At 34.4% G+C, this 18,553-nt stretch overlaps 1 protein-coding gene across 9 annotated transcripts in view; it reads right to left on the reverse strand.

The window, feature by feature from the left end:
* Positions 1–18,553, reverse strand: part of shaker (Potassium voltage-gated channel protein Shaker) — a 650,071-nt gene that overhangs the window by 300,530 nt on the left and 330,988 nt on the right. Inside the window, exon 1 of one of the 9 annotated variants that reach the window (XM_067099790.1) lies at positions 7,328–7,584. The exons of 6 other annotated variants lie outside the window; for them this stretch is intronic. Coding sequence is in view for 1 of the 3 variants with exons in the window: in XM_067099788.1 (XP_066955889.1) it covers positions 7,328–7,341 (14 nt within the window). In the remaining 2 variants the exon portion in view is untranslated. Of the gene's footprint in view, positions 1–7,327; positions 7,585–18,553 lie in introns of those variants that run through there. 2 more of the 9 variants (XM_067099788.1, XM_067099789.1) reach the window with 2 other exon arrangements.

Here is an 18,553-nt window from a genome sequence, read left to right on the forward strand (position 1 = left end):
ATATATATATATATATATATCCTTGGATATGAAATGATGAAATGCACAAATATCAATTAAAGCAATAATGGTCATAAAATTCCTATTGGATATAAAGGCAGGGTTTCATTTATCCACTACGTGCCGTACTTCACTTTCCTGCTTGACAGTACACAATAAAAGAAAGTAAAATGGAAAAAAATATATCTTTTCCGTATATTCGTATAGGTGGAACCTAAAACATTTCAAGTTTCAAGCTGCTTAAACTTCGTATTGAAAGAAATACCACTGTCAAGTCCTTAAATATCCTCTAAAGAATTCGTTGTTTCATTTCATAACTGTGTATTCTTTGCTTCATGCCGGCAACTGGCTTTTCATACCGGTTTATTCGTCTCAGTGAATTACTGCTCTCTTAGCTTTTAAATCTCTGCTTCCCTTTTAGTCAAATTCAATTTATTTAGTTAATAACTCAGCACTTACTTTGCTTTAAATATTGTGGCACTCATTTTTCTTTTCTTTTTTTAATTGCTATACCTTTGGCCACTTTCATTATCATTTCGAGGAACTTATAAATCAAGATGAAGGATTTTTTCAGAAACTGGGGAAATAGGAACGAGACAAAGTTGAAGGAGTTGGCCAACCAGGTGTGTCAAGGCCTAAAAGAAAGGAGGAAAATTACCAAGGCGGAAACCATTACAACTGGGCGTAAAAAGGGCGCTATAGAGAACCAGTATACAGTGTACTGCGGGTTCTTAGGAAACAGATTAACAAACTAATTGATGAGTGCGCCACTATTTTTTCAAGATGTCTTTGTAACTTTTTATGGAGTAATTACTGCTTACTGCTCACTAGAAACCTGCCTTTGGATTTGCCCAGGCTTGCAGTTTTCACTCTCATCATTTATCTGAATTCCATCGAATATTAACAATATGCTGACACTAATATTCTACGCTAGTCTCTTCTGCATCTGTATAAAGGAAAGGATATGCAGATAAGTTGTATCAAGAACATTAAGACAAATACAAATATACATACGTATAAACAAGAAAACAATAATATGTACATATATACATATATAATATATATATATATATATATATATATATATATATATATATATATATATAGTGTATATACATACACATATATGTACACACACACATATATATGATATATACACATAGATCAGCTATGTACCCTAAATTTATACAAAATTTTTTATTGCTAGTTATGTGGTTCCAACTTTACACTTACCAAATTAAATTTGGCAAAAAAGCCGTTGTTCTTATTATATTTAGCATTCGTACGGAAAACTATGGCACTTCTAATCTCAATCACAACATGGTTATATCATTAACTGAACAATAAAAAGCCACTCACCCAAAAACAGAACGACGAAAGAAGGAAAAAAATGACAAAGATAAAGTTAGGTAAAGATGGAAATGTTAGTTGCACCCCAGCGTAGCAGACGTTGTCCTCACAATGTAAATAGCACCAAGATAAGGAAGCGGAAGTTTTAAGGTAAGGAATCCTTGTCTCATGGACTTGCTTGGAAGTGAAAATACTTTCACATAGAACTATTGCATGATAAAATAAATAAGATCTGAATGTATTAAATTCCTGCTAAAAGGCGTAATCGGGTAATCGAGTTATGTTTTCCTTATAATTCTGCACATTAATTTACATAAATCAATATAAAAAGTTAGATTATCATACCAATTACAGTGTTACCCAGGAGACAGATTTGTCTTTACATCTTTCACTGAAAACCAGTTACCGTGTTCCTGGATTATTAATAGTCAGAACACCATCTCGGATAATTAAAGGCCGCGTTTGGCAGCACAAAAAAGTATGAATTTGTCGCAAGACATCTTCTTTAGTCGTATTTTGACAAGACTACTGAATTTACGTACTTTAAAAATACAGGGTTTTTTGGGGGATTAAATTAAATTATGAACAAATTGCTCCATTTAGGAAATTACCTGAGACAAATGAAGATTCACGATTCGTTTTTTCACATTCTGAACCCCAACACAAATAAAGAAACCAAAAATACACCGCAATGTGACTAAGAACAAATCCTTACCAAGTGATCAATATTTGTTCACTGTAAATCTCAAGGATTTCACAGTAAATCATAATTTTGAAAGATGAATGCGATTCAGCGTTCCTCAATAAATAAAGAGCTACATGAAAAGTTTATTGGGATAAAAATCACATAGAATAACAATAAAATTTAAAAATTACATTAAGTTTGAAGAAAATTTTGATTCTGAGGGGAAGGAGCGATGCTTACTCAAGAGTTTACCCAATTGTTCTATAAATTTCAGAATTTCACCTTTTAGTTTCCTTAAGTTTGAGGAGTACAGTCACAGCATTGCATAATATACAAATATGATGCAAATGCATTCAAATACAGGACGACTGCAACTCTCATAGACAGAAATTCATCTCTTTATAACTATTTAAACAGACACAGAAATGACTAAGTTCTGTAACGGGCAGCTTTTTAGTACGGAAGAAAAATTCTTTTAGAAGAGTTAAAAAAGGAAGCCAGAATCTATCTACACTTTCCCTACTGGAGGACTGATTTACCCTCACTGCTATATATGTGTGTGTTTATATATATATATATATATATATATATATATATATATATATATATATATATATATATATATATATATATATATATATATAACTATATATATATATATATATATATATAAACATATATATATACAATATAAATTTATCATATATCTATGTCTGTATATAAAACAATTGCCCACTTGGCTACGATGGTGAGGATGGGTCTATTCCAGCTCTAAAAAATATATTGAATTCGACAGGTATGTGTATGTATGAGCGGTAATAGATTTCTTATCCTTCACGTGGTCAGGTCGGCAACGTGGCCTAGTTCTGATTACTCAGGAAGCAGGTTCCATTCCCGCTACTACTTGGGCCTAAGGGTTTGTGGTGACAAGTGTATCCAAAAAGTGTGAAGAATCACATACACACACATATATATATATATATATATATATTTATATATATATATTTATAATATATATATATATATATATATATATATATATATATATGTATAAACATCCACATACACACACACACACATACACACACACATATATATATATATATATATATATATATATATATATATATATTTATATTGTGTTTGTTTATAATACATATATATATATGTCTGTCTGTATAATCTATAAGTATGCTTCATTATGAAAATATTTATACACACACAAGCACGTTTATAGACACAAATATATATGCCTATAATTTTTTTTACCATTTAAGTTTTTCATTGCAAAATTGTGGCCCCGAGAAACGAGATCATTGCAGTATTCACACATTAACTAAAAGATAGCGGAAACTCAAGATGATTAGCCGTTTCACAATCCTACTCCAAAACGCCCACCAACAGCGTTAAAATAATTCTATACAAGCGCATTCGAAAAAAAATTCAGCGCCAATCAACTCTCTCTCTTCTTGTTTATATGGAGTATATGGGTTTTTGTGGATAACAATGGTTTTTTAAGTCCTAATAATGCTGTATTCTAAATACTTCGTCTAGCTTCCATTTGAAATTTAAGATAGTCGAGAGGACAACTAAACCGTGCCTCCTATAATCACGGTACCTGTCACCTAAAGAGGAGCGACTTAAAGAGGCGTAATAGACAGCAAAATAGGGTCAAGGCTTTGAGTCGTGCACCTACAAAGACCCGAGTCCTTGGCCAATTCCAACCGACAGTTCAAGTCTCTTTGTTGTCGGAGTATTCAAGGGGTCTACGTATTCAAGGGCCTATCATCGTGTTCACAGTCTTTCCACTTCCTACCGAGTTATTTAAAATTGACAGTCAATTTGAGAAAAGAAGTGGATTCTTCATTGAGGCAACGTACTTGTAAGAAAAAACAAAAAGAAGAAATATGCATTCTTTCCAATCGTGACATAAACATTTTTATTCCTTGGAAACGTGACAAGATGGCAGATTACCAGTTAGATTAGCACAATACTCGGTCAACATTCACTCTTCTAGTCTAAAATTAGAAAAAAAGAAAAATATTATTGCATCAAATTACCATATTTGTTGAGAACAAACCATTATGACTGAAAGAATATATTTCCACGAATATTCCATTTGTAAAACAATAATAAATAATTGAGAGAGAGAGAGAGAGAGAGAGAGAGAGAGAGAGAGAGAATCTGTCTATCTGCATACAGCCATACTATTGAGCAGCAAGGCGGAAGTACGTATGCCTTCACATGCAATGCCTCTTTTTTTTTTTTTAACAGGAAATAACGTTCAGTTTTCGGAAAAATTACTATTCGTTAACAAAATCTGCATTTCGTTACAGAACCATTCAAACATTCTAAAGAACGCAGACAATTTGGTGAGCATGAAATACAAAAGTCTTCTATTATTTTCATTTGCTTGAGCATGTCGGTTCCTTTATGTAAATAGCATTTTTTTTTACATTCTTATGACATTTTATATATATAGCCTATATATATGTATATATTACACACACACACACACACACACACACACACATATATATATATATATATATATATATATATATATATATATATATATATATATATATGTATGTATATATTATATAAATATATATAACCAAAGGTATATATGGTATTATCCGTACCCTGAAGGTTGCGCACACCGTCCTTTTGTTTGACGGCATCTGAGGAGCAATTGATGCCGACCTCTAATCTGGACAGCACGAAATGGCCGGAAGGCATCAACCTGTGATTATGATCAGTAAACACACATTCGAACAGATTACTTCCGAACAAACTAAGGCCCATTCCTCCTCACTTGAATTTAGTAATCTACCTTTCGGTATTTCGTTTCATCTCATTTTCCTTATTCTAAGTTTCTAATGCCTAAATAGCTTATACTCTCTTCCAAACTTCGGTATTCTGTTTATCAAAGGCGTAGACAACACCTTGGTGTCGATTTTCCCCAATAAATTATTCGAATCTCATTTTGTCTTGCTAAATCTGATTTGGAGCTAATACTGGCACTTCTGTAAATTCCAAACAATACTACATTATAATTTTCTTTAAAAGAGGAAATTAACTTTTTCAAGACAATCAGTATTTCATTTTCAATAAGTCACAGCAATTCTTTTGACACATTCTGAATACGATAAGAATCGGAATAACAACAGACTTACTAAGGATCTGCAAACCTTTGAAGTACCTCTATTAAGATAAGCGCTTGATTTATTAACAGTACCGGACTCACTAAGAGCCTGTTGAAGGCTTAATTTATTTATAAAGCAATGTTACTTAAATGATCTATCAATTAAATTCTTGTCAAAATCACAATCCTTCATCAAAATTTCAAAGAAATACTTCAATTAACCACTTTCTATGACTTCAAGAATTCTCTGTCTTATTCGGTTGTACCCCCAAACTTTAATTTATCAAAGGTCAAGGTAACCCCATCATCACCAAAGCGAATTTCCGAAAAGCCAAAGCAAGCTGACGAGCAGAATTTTGTCCATCTCGACTGTTGTCGTAATGTGGTAAAGAAGACGGCACCTCACCCTCTACTTCAAGAACGGACTCGGTTCCATGGGCCTAAGCATCAAGTAACTACTGTACGTGATCTCCGTCACCAACAATGGCAAGGTCACAGATTACCTGCTCTTTCGGTTTTAGCCAGAGTTTTGAACCAATTGTAAATAAACAACGAGTGTCGCCACATATATACATGGATAAGTATACATATGTGCAACACTGAGTCATACAAGCATCATGTGTCTATAAACAACTGTAAATGTACATGCAGCGTATGAATAACACGTGCACTTTCGAAACCATGTAACTATATTATAGTAATGCGTTACAATTTTACTCCAATGTAATTTTTTTTATTGTACTAATATGCAGTCATGTGCTATCAACATTCTTGTTTTTAACAATGTGTTTTTTTAATATCCATAACACCCTTATTTCTACTAATCTGAATAAATGACAATGAAAGATAGAGTGCATGACTTCTGGGTTTGTTTAAACTGTAGAAACTGGGTAAAAGTGCATATCTGCTTGTTGGATTTAGTTATGTTCTTCAATATACATGTAGATAAACGATGCAAAAATAAATATGAATATTATAAAGACTATTCAAATCACCCCATGAAACATATGTATATGAATGTGGAGGTTAACAATTCTGATACAATGTATTACCCATATTCAACTGAGCAGAGAATAACACACACACACATTATATATATATATATATATATATATATATATATATATATATATATATATATATATATATATATATAATCTCAGAATCCAAATGACTATGCTATATCGACCCATATAAACACACATACAAATATTACACTATAAAGCAATTTACATGTAAGACAGAAATGCAGGTAACTTTATCGTCTAGATGAGCACCTCTCTTTTTCAATCTAACATTAAAGAGCATGATGTCATGACGTCAGTGCTGACAAAAAAAAAAAAGATAAAAATAGGTGTTGTCCTTTGCAGGTCATTTCCTAGGAAGCTACATATTATAGGTAATGTCTTCAGTGTTTGTGGGAGTTAGCCATCGCACGTACGGGACGAAAAACATTTTCATCAGCTGTAACTGTAAATTTGCCTACGTAAAGCTTAACAAATCGATAATCCCCTCTTATACAGATAGTACAATAATGGAAGAATTCTCGCCTCATTTGTGATTAAATTTTTCCTTCCTTGTAACACTAGTTTATATCCTTGTTTTTCACTATAATTCTGGTCGCGACTAAAATCGTAACACTTTGAATTACCTAACAATGAAACTTCATTTTTCTTACGAGTCTCGAGACGTGTTCTGCAACCGAGATATGTCATGCAAATACGATAGGCAAGTGTGTACGCTCTTCTGATAAACATACTTCATACACAATCAAAGACAATTACATGTATAAGGATGCATGAATACCATTACCAAACATGAAAAAGATTTTGATGTAAACAAACATTCAAGATCTATAAGCAGGTGTCATTTATGGAAAACAATGTAAATTTTATTGAGTAACTGGAGTATTTTTGCTATCTGGTGTTTTATGGTGTTACTTGATACATGTATGTATTTCTTGTGTTTTATATCAACACAATAATCCATTACAGCGTGTAAATGAAAAGAATTTATGCGTGCGTGAAAAATATATGGCCGATAAGAAAGGTGAGATGGCTCGTGTTCAGTCAGTACTCATGGCAAGGTAGAGGGGAAAGCGCCTGGCACACATTGTTATTGTTGAAAGCCTCGTCAATACGTACTTCTTGCGAGCCATGAGTGAAACAGGCTGGGCACATCATGTCACACGCTGGGCACAATCATGGCTTCTACTAGGGGGAACTAAAAGATCTACCGTTTATTTATTTTTGGCACTTATCAACTAGATTTGGCACAACACTGAGACATCACTAATCACACACACTAAAACACACCCAACTCCTTAGCACCACTAACATCAACAACCACTGCTCCCACAGCTACCACTGTCACCAACTCAAAGCAACACCAACCACCGAGTGTTTCTATGAGAGGGAGGTTGTATATCTCGCAATCGGCAACCAGCCACCACTACCGTCAAAGAAAACGGACCTCAAACCCACGAGAGCGCCTGCGATTGGTCTAAACAGGCGACCCAGACACACGGCCATGTTGGAGAAACCACCAACACTTTCACACAGCTGTCAACTCCGTATCGAAAACATTCGTTCACGAGCGTTTCTTTCACGTCGTAATAAATACCCTCACATAATTAAGAAGCTACGGTTGTAAATGACGTCCAAATGACGGAGATTACAAACAATCTCTCAATGAAATCATTGTAAGAAGGAGGATTATTATCAGGCAACATGTGTTCGAGAGCTTAAAGAAACCATGAGCTAGTTGAATAAAGAGCGAAGAGAGTGGGACGCCCCCAGACACCCCCCACCACGGCCCCGCCTTTGGGAGGCTCCCAACCACCCCACTTACACGTGTTTTCAACACATACACGCTATCAGTAACAAGAAATGAGATCGCCTATTTTCTTTATATCAATTTGAGTCTTTATGTAAATAAAACTATTTCCCCCTTAAGATCTATCTACATTATATTATTAAATTAAGTTTTTCTTACGAAATGTGTTACGTCATGGATACATATTGAACAATAATATACAAATGCGTATGTATCCGCGTTTGCAAACACGATCAAATAAACCAAATAAAAAATAGGCATTATTAGCAATGAAGCATTAAGGGGTGTTTCCTGTTGCCTTTTGTTGACTCCCCCCTCCCTCCTCATTCCCCCCTATCCTTCCCCCTCTCGAAGGAGAGCATGGGGATCTAGACGGAGCTCCGTTTGACAGAAAACGGCGCTGAACGGGAAGGAAGACCAGCGACATTGCAGCAGAGAGAAAGCAAAGCTAATATGAATCATACAGTGCCGCATATGTAATTTGACGGATGCGGTGGAGAATTTTGACGGCACTTACAATGTCGCAATACATTAAAGTAATTCACCTCCAGAGACCAACGGCACAAGGTCCACAGTCCCCAGTCGTGGCTTCAGGACTATGACCCATAGAGAGATTATGGAGGTTTCTCAAAATCTTTCCTATTTTCTTTTATCAGCAAGGCCGTTGATCTCGATATATTTCAAAGTGACTGGGATGAATATTTAGTTCTACCATGCAACCTAGTCAAAAACAATTTTCAAAAACTTTCCTATTTTCTTTTCTCAGCGGGGCAGTTGATCTCGATATATTTCAGAGTGACTGGGATGAATATTTAGTTCTACCATGCAACCTAATCAAAAATAACTCTCAAAACCTTTCCTATTTTCTTTTATCAGCAGGGTAGTTGATCTCGATATATTTAAAACTGAATGGGATGAATATTTAGTCCTACTATGCAACCTAATAAAAAATAAAGTGTAGCGGAATTTGTCTTCCATTCAACTAAACGGAAGCTGCTGCTAATTTGTTCATGAGGCAATTCATGGTAAGACACGAGAAATGTTGTTAGGGCTTCAGGCACCATCGCTTAACTGAAAAAACCTAAAAAAAAAAATAATCGTCATGAGACTGGAAAATTTTATACACCCATTCAATAATTTTTCCATCTACAAATTAAAAAGTTCATGTTAACCTAAAATATTGTTTTAAAATTCCAACTGATAATTCTCACGGACAGATGAAACATTATTTCGGATGCTGATGCTTGTCTCTTTTTCCTTCGTTTACGATAAAAGGAGAGATAATGTTAATAATACGATATTATTACCAGCAACAACAGACACTTTAATAACAGTAGTGGCCGTGGTGGTTATACTTTGTTACTTGTTATTAAGAAATTGAAATGACACCAAAAGACAGATTTGGCAACAAGAGATAACTCTACGGAATTCTCGCACCACATTTATTTATGTATATATTGATCTCATAACAATCATGATTGGAATTTTATGTTAAACAAAGGAGATTATATATATATATATTGTATATATATACATATATATGTGTGTGCGCGTGTGTGTACATATACGAGTGTGAGTGCTTATATTTATACATGTATGTGTTTGAATGTGCGTAGGGAATAAAATTATTATACGTGGATTTGATAAGAATAATGAGAGTCCTGCATCATATATGGATAGGATGCAGTTTACGGAAAAGGGACAAGAACTGAGGACCCTAAAGTGGACAGAGTATATGAAGAATATATAAAATTCACGGAGTGGCACAGAATTTGCAAGGGTGCCTGTAGGCATAGGAAGGTAACAGGAGGAATACATGCAGAAACAGTGGATTGAAACATGAGAGGCTTAATGAAGGAAAAAAGATGGTTTGAATCGCATAAGTTTGATCAATATGATGACCATCTACACGTACAGCAGAGCATGAAGGTATTCAAAAAAGCAAGTGGCAGATATTAAAAAAAGAGGAAAACTGATAACAATAACTGGTTGAACCTCCAAAAGAACTTCAGGGAAAATCAGAGTATTTTACGCATGAGAGTACAGTATGTGCGTAAAAGTTAATGAACAAATTTATCACAAAATAAAAGCTACAAGTGGCGTGGTGCAGTCATGAGCTATTAAAGTGAGTATTTCGGAGATTTTTTTTTAATGCAAAGTATAGAAAAGAAACAAAACAAAATGACGTAAGAGTGGAATAGGATAATGTAAGAATGCCAACGCTGATAGACTAAAGAAATAAAAGGCATCAGGAATTGATGAGTTTACAATGGAGATGTTGTCTATGTTGGTGAATGTGTGACCGAGTCTCTATTAAGTTTGAGTAGCTGTCTCGGTGACATAAATGTTTCAAAGGAATGGGGGGGAGGAATAATTACTCTTTTGTATAAGGGGGAAAGGCGAGAGAAGAAGAAGAGTGGTGACTAAAAATCATGTTGGCATAATCTTTCATAATAATCACGGAATGTGTATGGGGATTCAGAAATACACAGGTTATATGGATCTACGAAAACTTTAAGACAGAAATTTTACAGTTGCAATGTGAAGGACGCTGAGTTCAAATGAGTTACGTAATTTTTATGAGCCATTAAATTTTTCTTTTTTAAGGATGGGGGGATGCATAAAATCAGAACGAATTCTGGATTGTGAATGGAAACTAAAGAATCTAAGAAAATACTATGAAACTGTTATTACAAGAAGAAAATTGAAAGTCAGCGTGAACAAGGGTAACTAATGAAAGTAAGTTGAAATCACAAGGATAGCACAATCAATGTTGAAGTACTTTGGAGTGTATGTCATGGATAACACTAAGATAAGAAAAGAGTTGAGTCACAGAAAAGAACCAAGAAGGTTGCTCTCCTTTACGCAGGTGAAGCCTCGGGGTTGAATGATAATTAAAGAAAATGCGGTAAAGATGGTGAGAGGAGTTTGGCCACGTAAAGAATGACGGATAATAGTTTAGAGAATTATTAGGAGGAAGGAGAGTAAAATAATATGCTGAACAGCCTGGGTGGAAGACGTACTGGAATCGAAAACCCTTAATGTCCATACAGTGAGAGAGCGTGTATAATACATGGGTTTGTATACGGTGTCTGATGCGCTGCTGATGAGCCTCCTGTGTGGGAGCCTGAAGTATTTTGCTGTGGAGGTTTTCTTCCCATGGGAGTTAAAAGTTCCAATATGGCAGTGACGAAAGGTTTGTTTTTCTCATCAAGACACTTCCATTAGGGTGAAGTAGCTTAGTGACCATAGATAGATAGCTAGGAGTACACTAATTGCCAGCAATGGCTTCTCTGTCTGAATTTCAGCGTGTGGACTCTCACACTTATAACTCATTAACTGAGCATCTCGCTGTGTAACAGTTCTTGTTAATCTGTATAATGACTACAGAACATCTTTCGAGATGCTGATTCAGCCATAATTCAAAAGGTAAGGATTCACCAAATATAGAATGAACTGAACTTTGATACAGGGTATTTTTTGTACCGCTATTCCGACTACGGAGAACCTGTAACTCATCTTCGTGAGTTTCCTTTACAACAGTCAAACGACTCTTGAATTGTTCCTGTCTTCCTAGGGCCCAAATATAATCATACTATTTTTTCCTTGTTATTTACGGTTTTTTTGCTTTCATTTAAATACATGCACTTGACAATGGACTGATCTTATGGCCCTCCAAGGGATTTTCCATGCAGCATAATCCCGTAAACGACATTCTTACTTTAAGGCGTGACTCTTTTGTGAAGCAAACTTACCCACGTAAGATTTCATAATGTTATAAAGCATATGTTATGGTCAATGGACATATTAATTTACATTTCAAGGCGGAAGTAGATTAATGTACGTTGAGATCTTGCACGATTCGCCAGAATCTAAGCGTGCCACAAGATCAGTGGTTTGAAATATTATATTCTCCATGAGATGCAATGATCACTATCTTTTCTAAACATTTCAGCACTATATCACTATCGTTTAGTATTACAGATCTAATTCGGTTTGGGATCAATATGCTCTCATCTATCGCTTGTTGAATATCAGAATCATAACGGCTTCCGGTACTTCTTTCTACAAGATAAATTCCATCTCCCTGTGACTTCTTGCACTTCCACCGTCACACTTTTGAAGAAACAATCATAAAGCATATATGACTAGCTGGTCCTACTGAAGATTCCCTTTATTTTCGTTAAATTTTATAAACTAATATTAGATCTCCTTCACCTGTGAAATTTACGCCTTTTCATTTTTGATAGTTTACACGAAAGTTAAATGCGCGATCTTTTTGAGTTATTGATGTCTTTGTCAGTTTACCAGTTCATTAAAATATCGATTACAACAAACGTTCTCGCCAACTCTTGTCGATTTTGTTTGTTCAACAACGAATTAACGAATTATTTATATCCCTAAGAACTGAATAGATTAATTTATCTTGGCTCTTTCCGTATACATATCAGTTTTCTATCAGGTTACTTTTATTTATTTACCTATTAACAAAGTAAAGGTTATTTTCCTTGTATTACTCAAAAGGATATTTACTTCATAACACCCAACATTCATACCATACCTGCAGATGATAACCTTGATTCCTCCACGTATTCTAAATTATCAGTAAGACGTGAAAGTAGCAGATGTGTGTCAAGTATTTTCGAGCTTGATTTAGTTTAAAACAAGTTAAAAAAACAAGTTTGCAAATATTTGCCTTTAATTATCTGTCTGTCTCTGACTATGTGCATCATCATAAGGTAAATATGACTGTCACTCCTACAAGATTTTTTCTTAGATTGCAATGGAAAACTTGGCAGGCTGCAATGAAGAATAAACTATCTTTATCTCAAAAGCCATTTCATTCTTCTCTTTCATGGAGGAATTATTTTCGTAAACTATGAATTGTTTAGCATAAGATATGTCAATAAAAAATGCCCCTTTCTTATGTGATGCCAAGAAAAGATAAGGAAATGACCGTGCACGTCTCGACGTTGATACAAATCGACAAAACGTCACAGCCAGCAACGCAAATCTAAGCTCCAATGACACAGCCTTCATACAGAAAACCGGGAAATACATCAGCTACAAGAAAAATTACAAGCAAACTGACGTCATGTTTGTCCTCTCAATCAACGAAAACCAGCTGGGAGTTATGCAACAAAAGTAAGACACAGGAATCTATAAATCTGTGCAAATAACAATTCACCAAGCTGCTTAATCATTCAGTTAGTATTATCCATGAACAAAAGTTACCTAATTTCCCGATATTGGAAGAATGGGGGCAAGGAAAATCACTATATCATAATTTTAATGAGCCTGCCGTTTTATTTTGGTCCCTACATCAAAGGTTTACAAAGCTCCCCCATATATACTGCCTCTCCTGTTCTTTGTATAAATCATTTACACTCATGACAAATGCAGCCAACACACGATTATTGTAGCAAATGCTGTATGTTTTAAAGATGCAACAGTGTTGAATTCAATAATGAGTTTTTGTCTTGCTCGAATAAACTTCCACATATAACTGTTTTTTATTTAATAACATCGCTCTCCTACCAAATAAAAAATATTTACGTTGTAGTCCTTCCTCCAACACTAACGAAAAAACAGATATACCTGCCTTCCTAAGTTCTAATGCCATAATATTAAAATGAAAAGCACAGCTTGATTACGGTTAGTATTTCCATCTTTTTAATACTACGTTTCTCAAGGGTTGCCCTTTATCTTTTTTTAGGTCTTTGTACTAAATTTTTCCCAATTTAGGAAATACTCGTAACCAATACGTACATTTTGCTACAAGAAAATTTCCCGTCACCTTGCCACCAACCAACTGCTGAGAGTGCGCTTAAAAAATTTAATTGGTATTGAAACAAATGTTTCAATTCTAAAGATGTCTTGGAATCACGAAATCTCATGTTCTATCATCAATAAAAAAATAGAGGCGAGACTTATCAAGATTTCGAAGTAAACATGGGGAGAATGTACATATTGCTCTCAAAATCTACGGCATTACACTGAATCTGGTCAAACACGGATAGGGAATGAGCTGCTCACGGATTTCATCTTTACTTTGTGCAACCACTTATTAGGAAAGTACTCTTTATTTATCCCTCTATTTACCTATTCATATTCCCTTCACCTTTCAGTAAAACTTCACTGAGCATTTCTTGCTCTATTTTCCGCTGTATTTTTTTTTTTATTTTCGACATTTTCATCTCGGGGGCAACATCATTTGGGCTTCCGCCCCATGTGTCTGACACTTTGCTCCAATAACCCATCTCTGATGCCTTTTGTTGTTTGAAGAGCAAAGAAGTCAATTCGTAGGTCCCGAATTCCTAAAGACTTGAAAGTAAAACCATAATTTTGACCACTGGTTTCTTTGGATATCATAAGGTGCTCTCCATTGATAATTCACTCCTAACTTGTGCTCAAAGTTTACATAACATAAGATTTAATTATTTATTGCATATTTAAATGTCATCAAAAGCAATGTTCCGCATAATTTCATTTTTCCATCTAGGATGTCCTCTAGCTCTCAAAAATATGGTTTTCAAACACCAATCTTACTCATCGACACTTTCGTCACTTATTTACCTTGTAATCTTGTTATAACATTCATGGCTTGTAATCTTATTGTTATATCATTCATAGCTTATAATCTTATTCTTATAACATTCATAGCTTGTAATCTTATTCTTATAACATTCATAGCTTGTAATCTTATTGTTATAACATTCATAGCTTGTAATCTTATTGTTATAACATTCATAGCTTGTAATCTTATTCTTATAACATTCATAGCTTGTAATCTTATTATAACATTCATAGTTTGTAATTTTATTGTTATAACATTCATAGCATGTAATCTTATTGTTATAACATTCATAGTTTGTAATCTTATTGTCATAACATTCATACCTTGTAATTTTATTGTTATAACATTCACAGTTTGTAATCTTATTTTTATAACATTCATAGGATGTAATCTCAGTGTTATAACACTCATAGTTTGTAATCTTATTGTTATAACATTCATAGCTTTGTTCTGTAGTTGCTAAGTCGGTTTCATGGTGCAATTCATTTATTCCAATGTCTTTTACCTGACAAATATATCAACGACCTATTCCAAGGCTTCTAAATCGAATATCCAACACTTCACCCTTTGTAGTGATGAAATTCTCACTCACGTCTATATATATATATATATATATATATATATATATATATATATATATATATATATATGTATATATATATATATATATATATATATATATATAATATATATATATATATATATATATATATATATATATATATATATATATATAATGAATTTTATCACACACTGTGACCTTTTTATATTCACAAACATTAACCTACAAATGTCGTTTATTATCCAATTCGCTCCACTTCGGGATCACCGAATGGGAATTATAACTGATAAACGATTCGACACCTGGGAGGCTCGAACGCCTGACAGTGCGGATGGACGACTTTCAGTGACGTCGGTAACTTCTCGGCGACTTCCAGTGACGTCGGTAACTTCTCGGCTGTCATGAGTGTTTGCCGACGTCACTGAAAGTCGTCGAAATGTACTGTCGGGTGTTCGAGTCTCCCAGGTACCCAATCGTTTGTCAATAACAATTTCCCTTAGGTGATATTCCCATAGAGAGAATTGGATATCAAACGACGTTTATAGCTTCGTGTCTGTGAATATTTATACACATCTTCATTTAATTTTTAAGGAACAATCATTCTCATTTGTCCTATCACGAAACCTTCCAGTCAGGCTATCAACCACTTCTCAACAATCAATCAAGCTGCCACTCACTATTCGTTTCTTGTTGACTAAAGTGCGAACGTGGACACTCGAAAATTACAGGAGAGAAACATGCAGCCTCTTTACTTATGTCTGAATAAATTTATTTACTAGCAGCCTTATGAGCTTCACAGTTTCATGCACCTTTTACAGTTTTAAACATTTATACAAACGCAACTTTATGCTAAATATTATATCTTATTTCTACTAAATATAAAGATTTGTTTATATATGTTCCATCTTTTGTATTGATCATTGCCATTATATTCTCCACTTCAAGTTATAAAAATGCTACATTTCCTCATGCAATTTTTTTTAATCGTTTTATCTCAATTATATTTCGGAGGCACAACTATAACACAACTGTATTACTTCGACACTTAATATCAAAAGATATCTTATTACTTCGACACTTAATATCAAAAGATATCTTATTCCAGAATGTAAATAATTATAATGACCTTTCTAAACATTGTAAGGCAGATTCCTTGAATATACTCGAGATTGTCTAACAATATACAACTATCAATCTTAAATTACAGAGGGGTCACATGAAGATCAAGAATGAGAAAGACCCGGCGGAGGAACTACAAATATTTAAGCTATATATGTCAGTTATAAAGCAAAGAAGAAGAGAGCAGAACTATGACACCGGATGAGAAAAACACACAAGCCGGTAAGAGTAGCTCCATCGAAACAACTGTCGTTAGACTGAGGGAATAAGGTAAGAGAAATCAGAATCTTTGTAGAAGGTCGGATTCCTTTTCAAAAAAAAAAAAAAAAAAAAAAAAAAGCCCTTTGTATACTCAAATATAAATGAAATTATGTTTTAACCTTTGAGCAACCTCACCCATCCATTTGAATCCAGAGAGATACAAGCGCCGAACTGCGCCTATGTCAGAAGATCCTGTAAGAATCGTTGCCTTTCATTCGAGGCCATCTGCATCTAACCCTCAAGTATACGTAGTAACAACTACATTAAATACATGTAAAAGACTGAACCGAACATCCTTGAAATGAATGCTTACGTATGTAAAGAAGGCCATGAGACTGCTTGCCTAAGAGATTTAAATACAATGAACAACTTTCAGTAGCAGCGGACATAGGTCTGGAGTATGTAAAAAACCCTATTTTCCTATCTAAACCAATATACTAGCTCGAGAGGAGCTAAAGCATGGCTGGATGACAGACTGCACAGCACTATGCGAAATACTAACGCAAATGATAAAGCGAGTAACAATGTTAAGATAGTAGTCTTACATAGTTATAAAACAGAATGATTTGTAAATACACACACACACACACACACACACACACACATATATATATATATATATATATATATATATAAATATATATATATATATATATATATATATATATATAAAATATGTCATCAAAGAGCATTTCCCTACTAAGAAGTAGAACAATAAATTGAACCGGCTTTTGTCTGTGTGTGCTTTTCACGCATTATAGGTGTACCAAGAGGAAACAAGGTAAATTATCTGAGTAAAAGATTGGACCCTAGGTTTCAATATAATGTTATTAACTGCAGGTGTCACTACGGAGAGAGAGAGAGAGAGAGAGAGACAGAGAGAGAGAGAGAGAGAGGGGGCAATAGAATGGGTTTACAAACACTTTCATTTATAGCTATTAAATAAAAGGGAGGGAGATGGGGGGAGGAGTATTCAATAGGTTTGTAATCATTTTCACTTCAATTTATTAATAAAAAAAGAGTATGAGAGAAGAGGGGGGGGGAATTGAGTGCCTTTCCAAATACTTTTTTAATAATTACTAATTAATTCATACCTATATAATTCAATGTATGCATGTCATCATATTAAGAAGAGATAACCAATGAAACGGACGAAAAACAAACAAGATGTTAAACATTTTCCTGTGATGGCGAAAGAGACTCCTTTATGGCTGTACATGTGTATGAGGGTCTGTATGTACATTAGTTATCCCTGCCCATGCAAAACCTGTAACAATTCAAAGTCAAGGAGTGGGATGCGTATTAACGTATGAGAAATTACAATAGCTGTATCCTTTTACGTCAGATACTTTGAAATGTTTGAGAAATTTACTGCACTTTCAAGTACCTGCTAATGTTTTGCAGGTACAGGGTGGGAATGACGACACCAAATCGCTTCCAAGAAACCCCTGTTTCATGTAGTTGGCGACTGCCCGCAACATGCCAGTCCCTAGTACCTATCTGATCACACCTCGCTACTAAGGTTGACACGTATTGAAGTTTCAAGCTCTTCTCTGCTACTGGTCCTCCTGGGTGAAAGGCATTTGGCAAGCCCCTTATCTTTACACGAAAATGGGTGGTTCCGGACAAGATCCCGAACTGGCATAAAATAAGGGTAAGGAAACGGATCAAGGCTTCTCTTCCCAACCCCACATCACACACTCATATTGTAGGAGTCATCACTTCGGCGTCGATAACCTAGATGCTGTGACGGCAGTTTTAGTTTCACTGTATCATTAAAAAGTCTCATAAACAGGTCATCAACTTGTTACCCATTAACAATACAGGCTGGAACAGCTGTATTTATTATTTAAATTGTTGTCCTAAATTTCGTTCTCCGGTTCCTCTCCTCTTCGATATATGTATGTATGTATATATATGTGTGTATGCATTAACGTGTATGTATATATATATATTATTATATGTGTATGTATGTATATATATATATATATATATATATATATATATATATATATA

This window comes from Macrobrachium rosenbergii, chromosome 55, assembly GCF_040412425.1.
Source record: "Macrobrachium rosenbergii isolate ZJJX-2024 chromosome 55, ASM4041242v1, whole genome shotgun sequence".
Taxonomy (NCBI): domain Eukaryota; kingdom Metazoa; phylum Arthropoda; class Malacostraca; order Decapoda; family Palaemonidae; genus Macrobrachium; species Macrobrachium rosenbergii.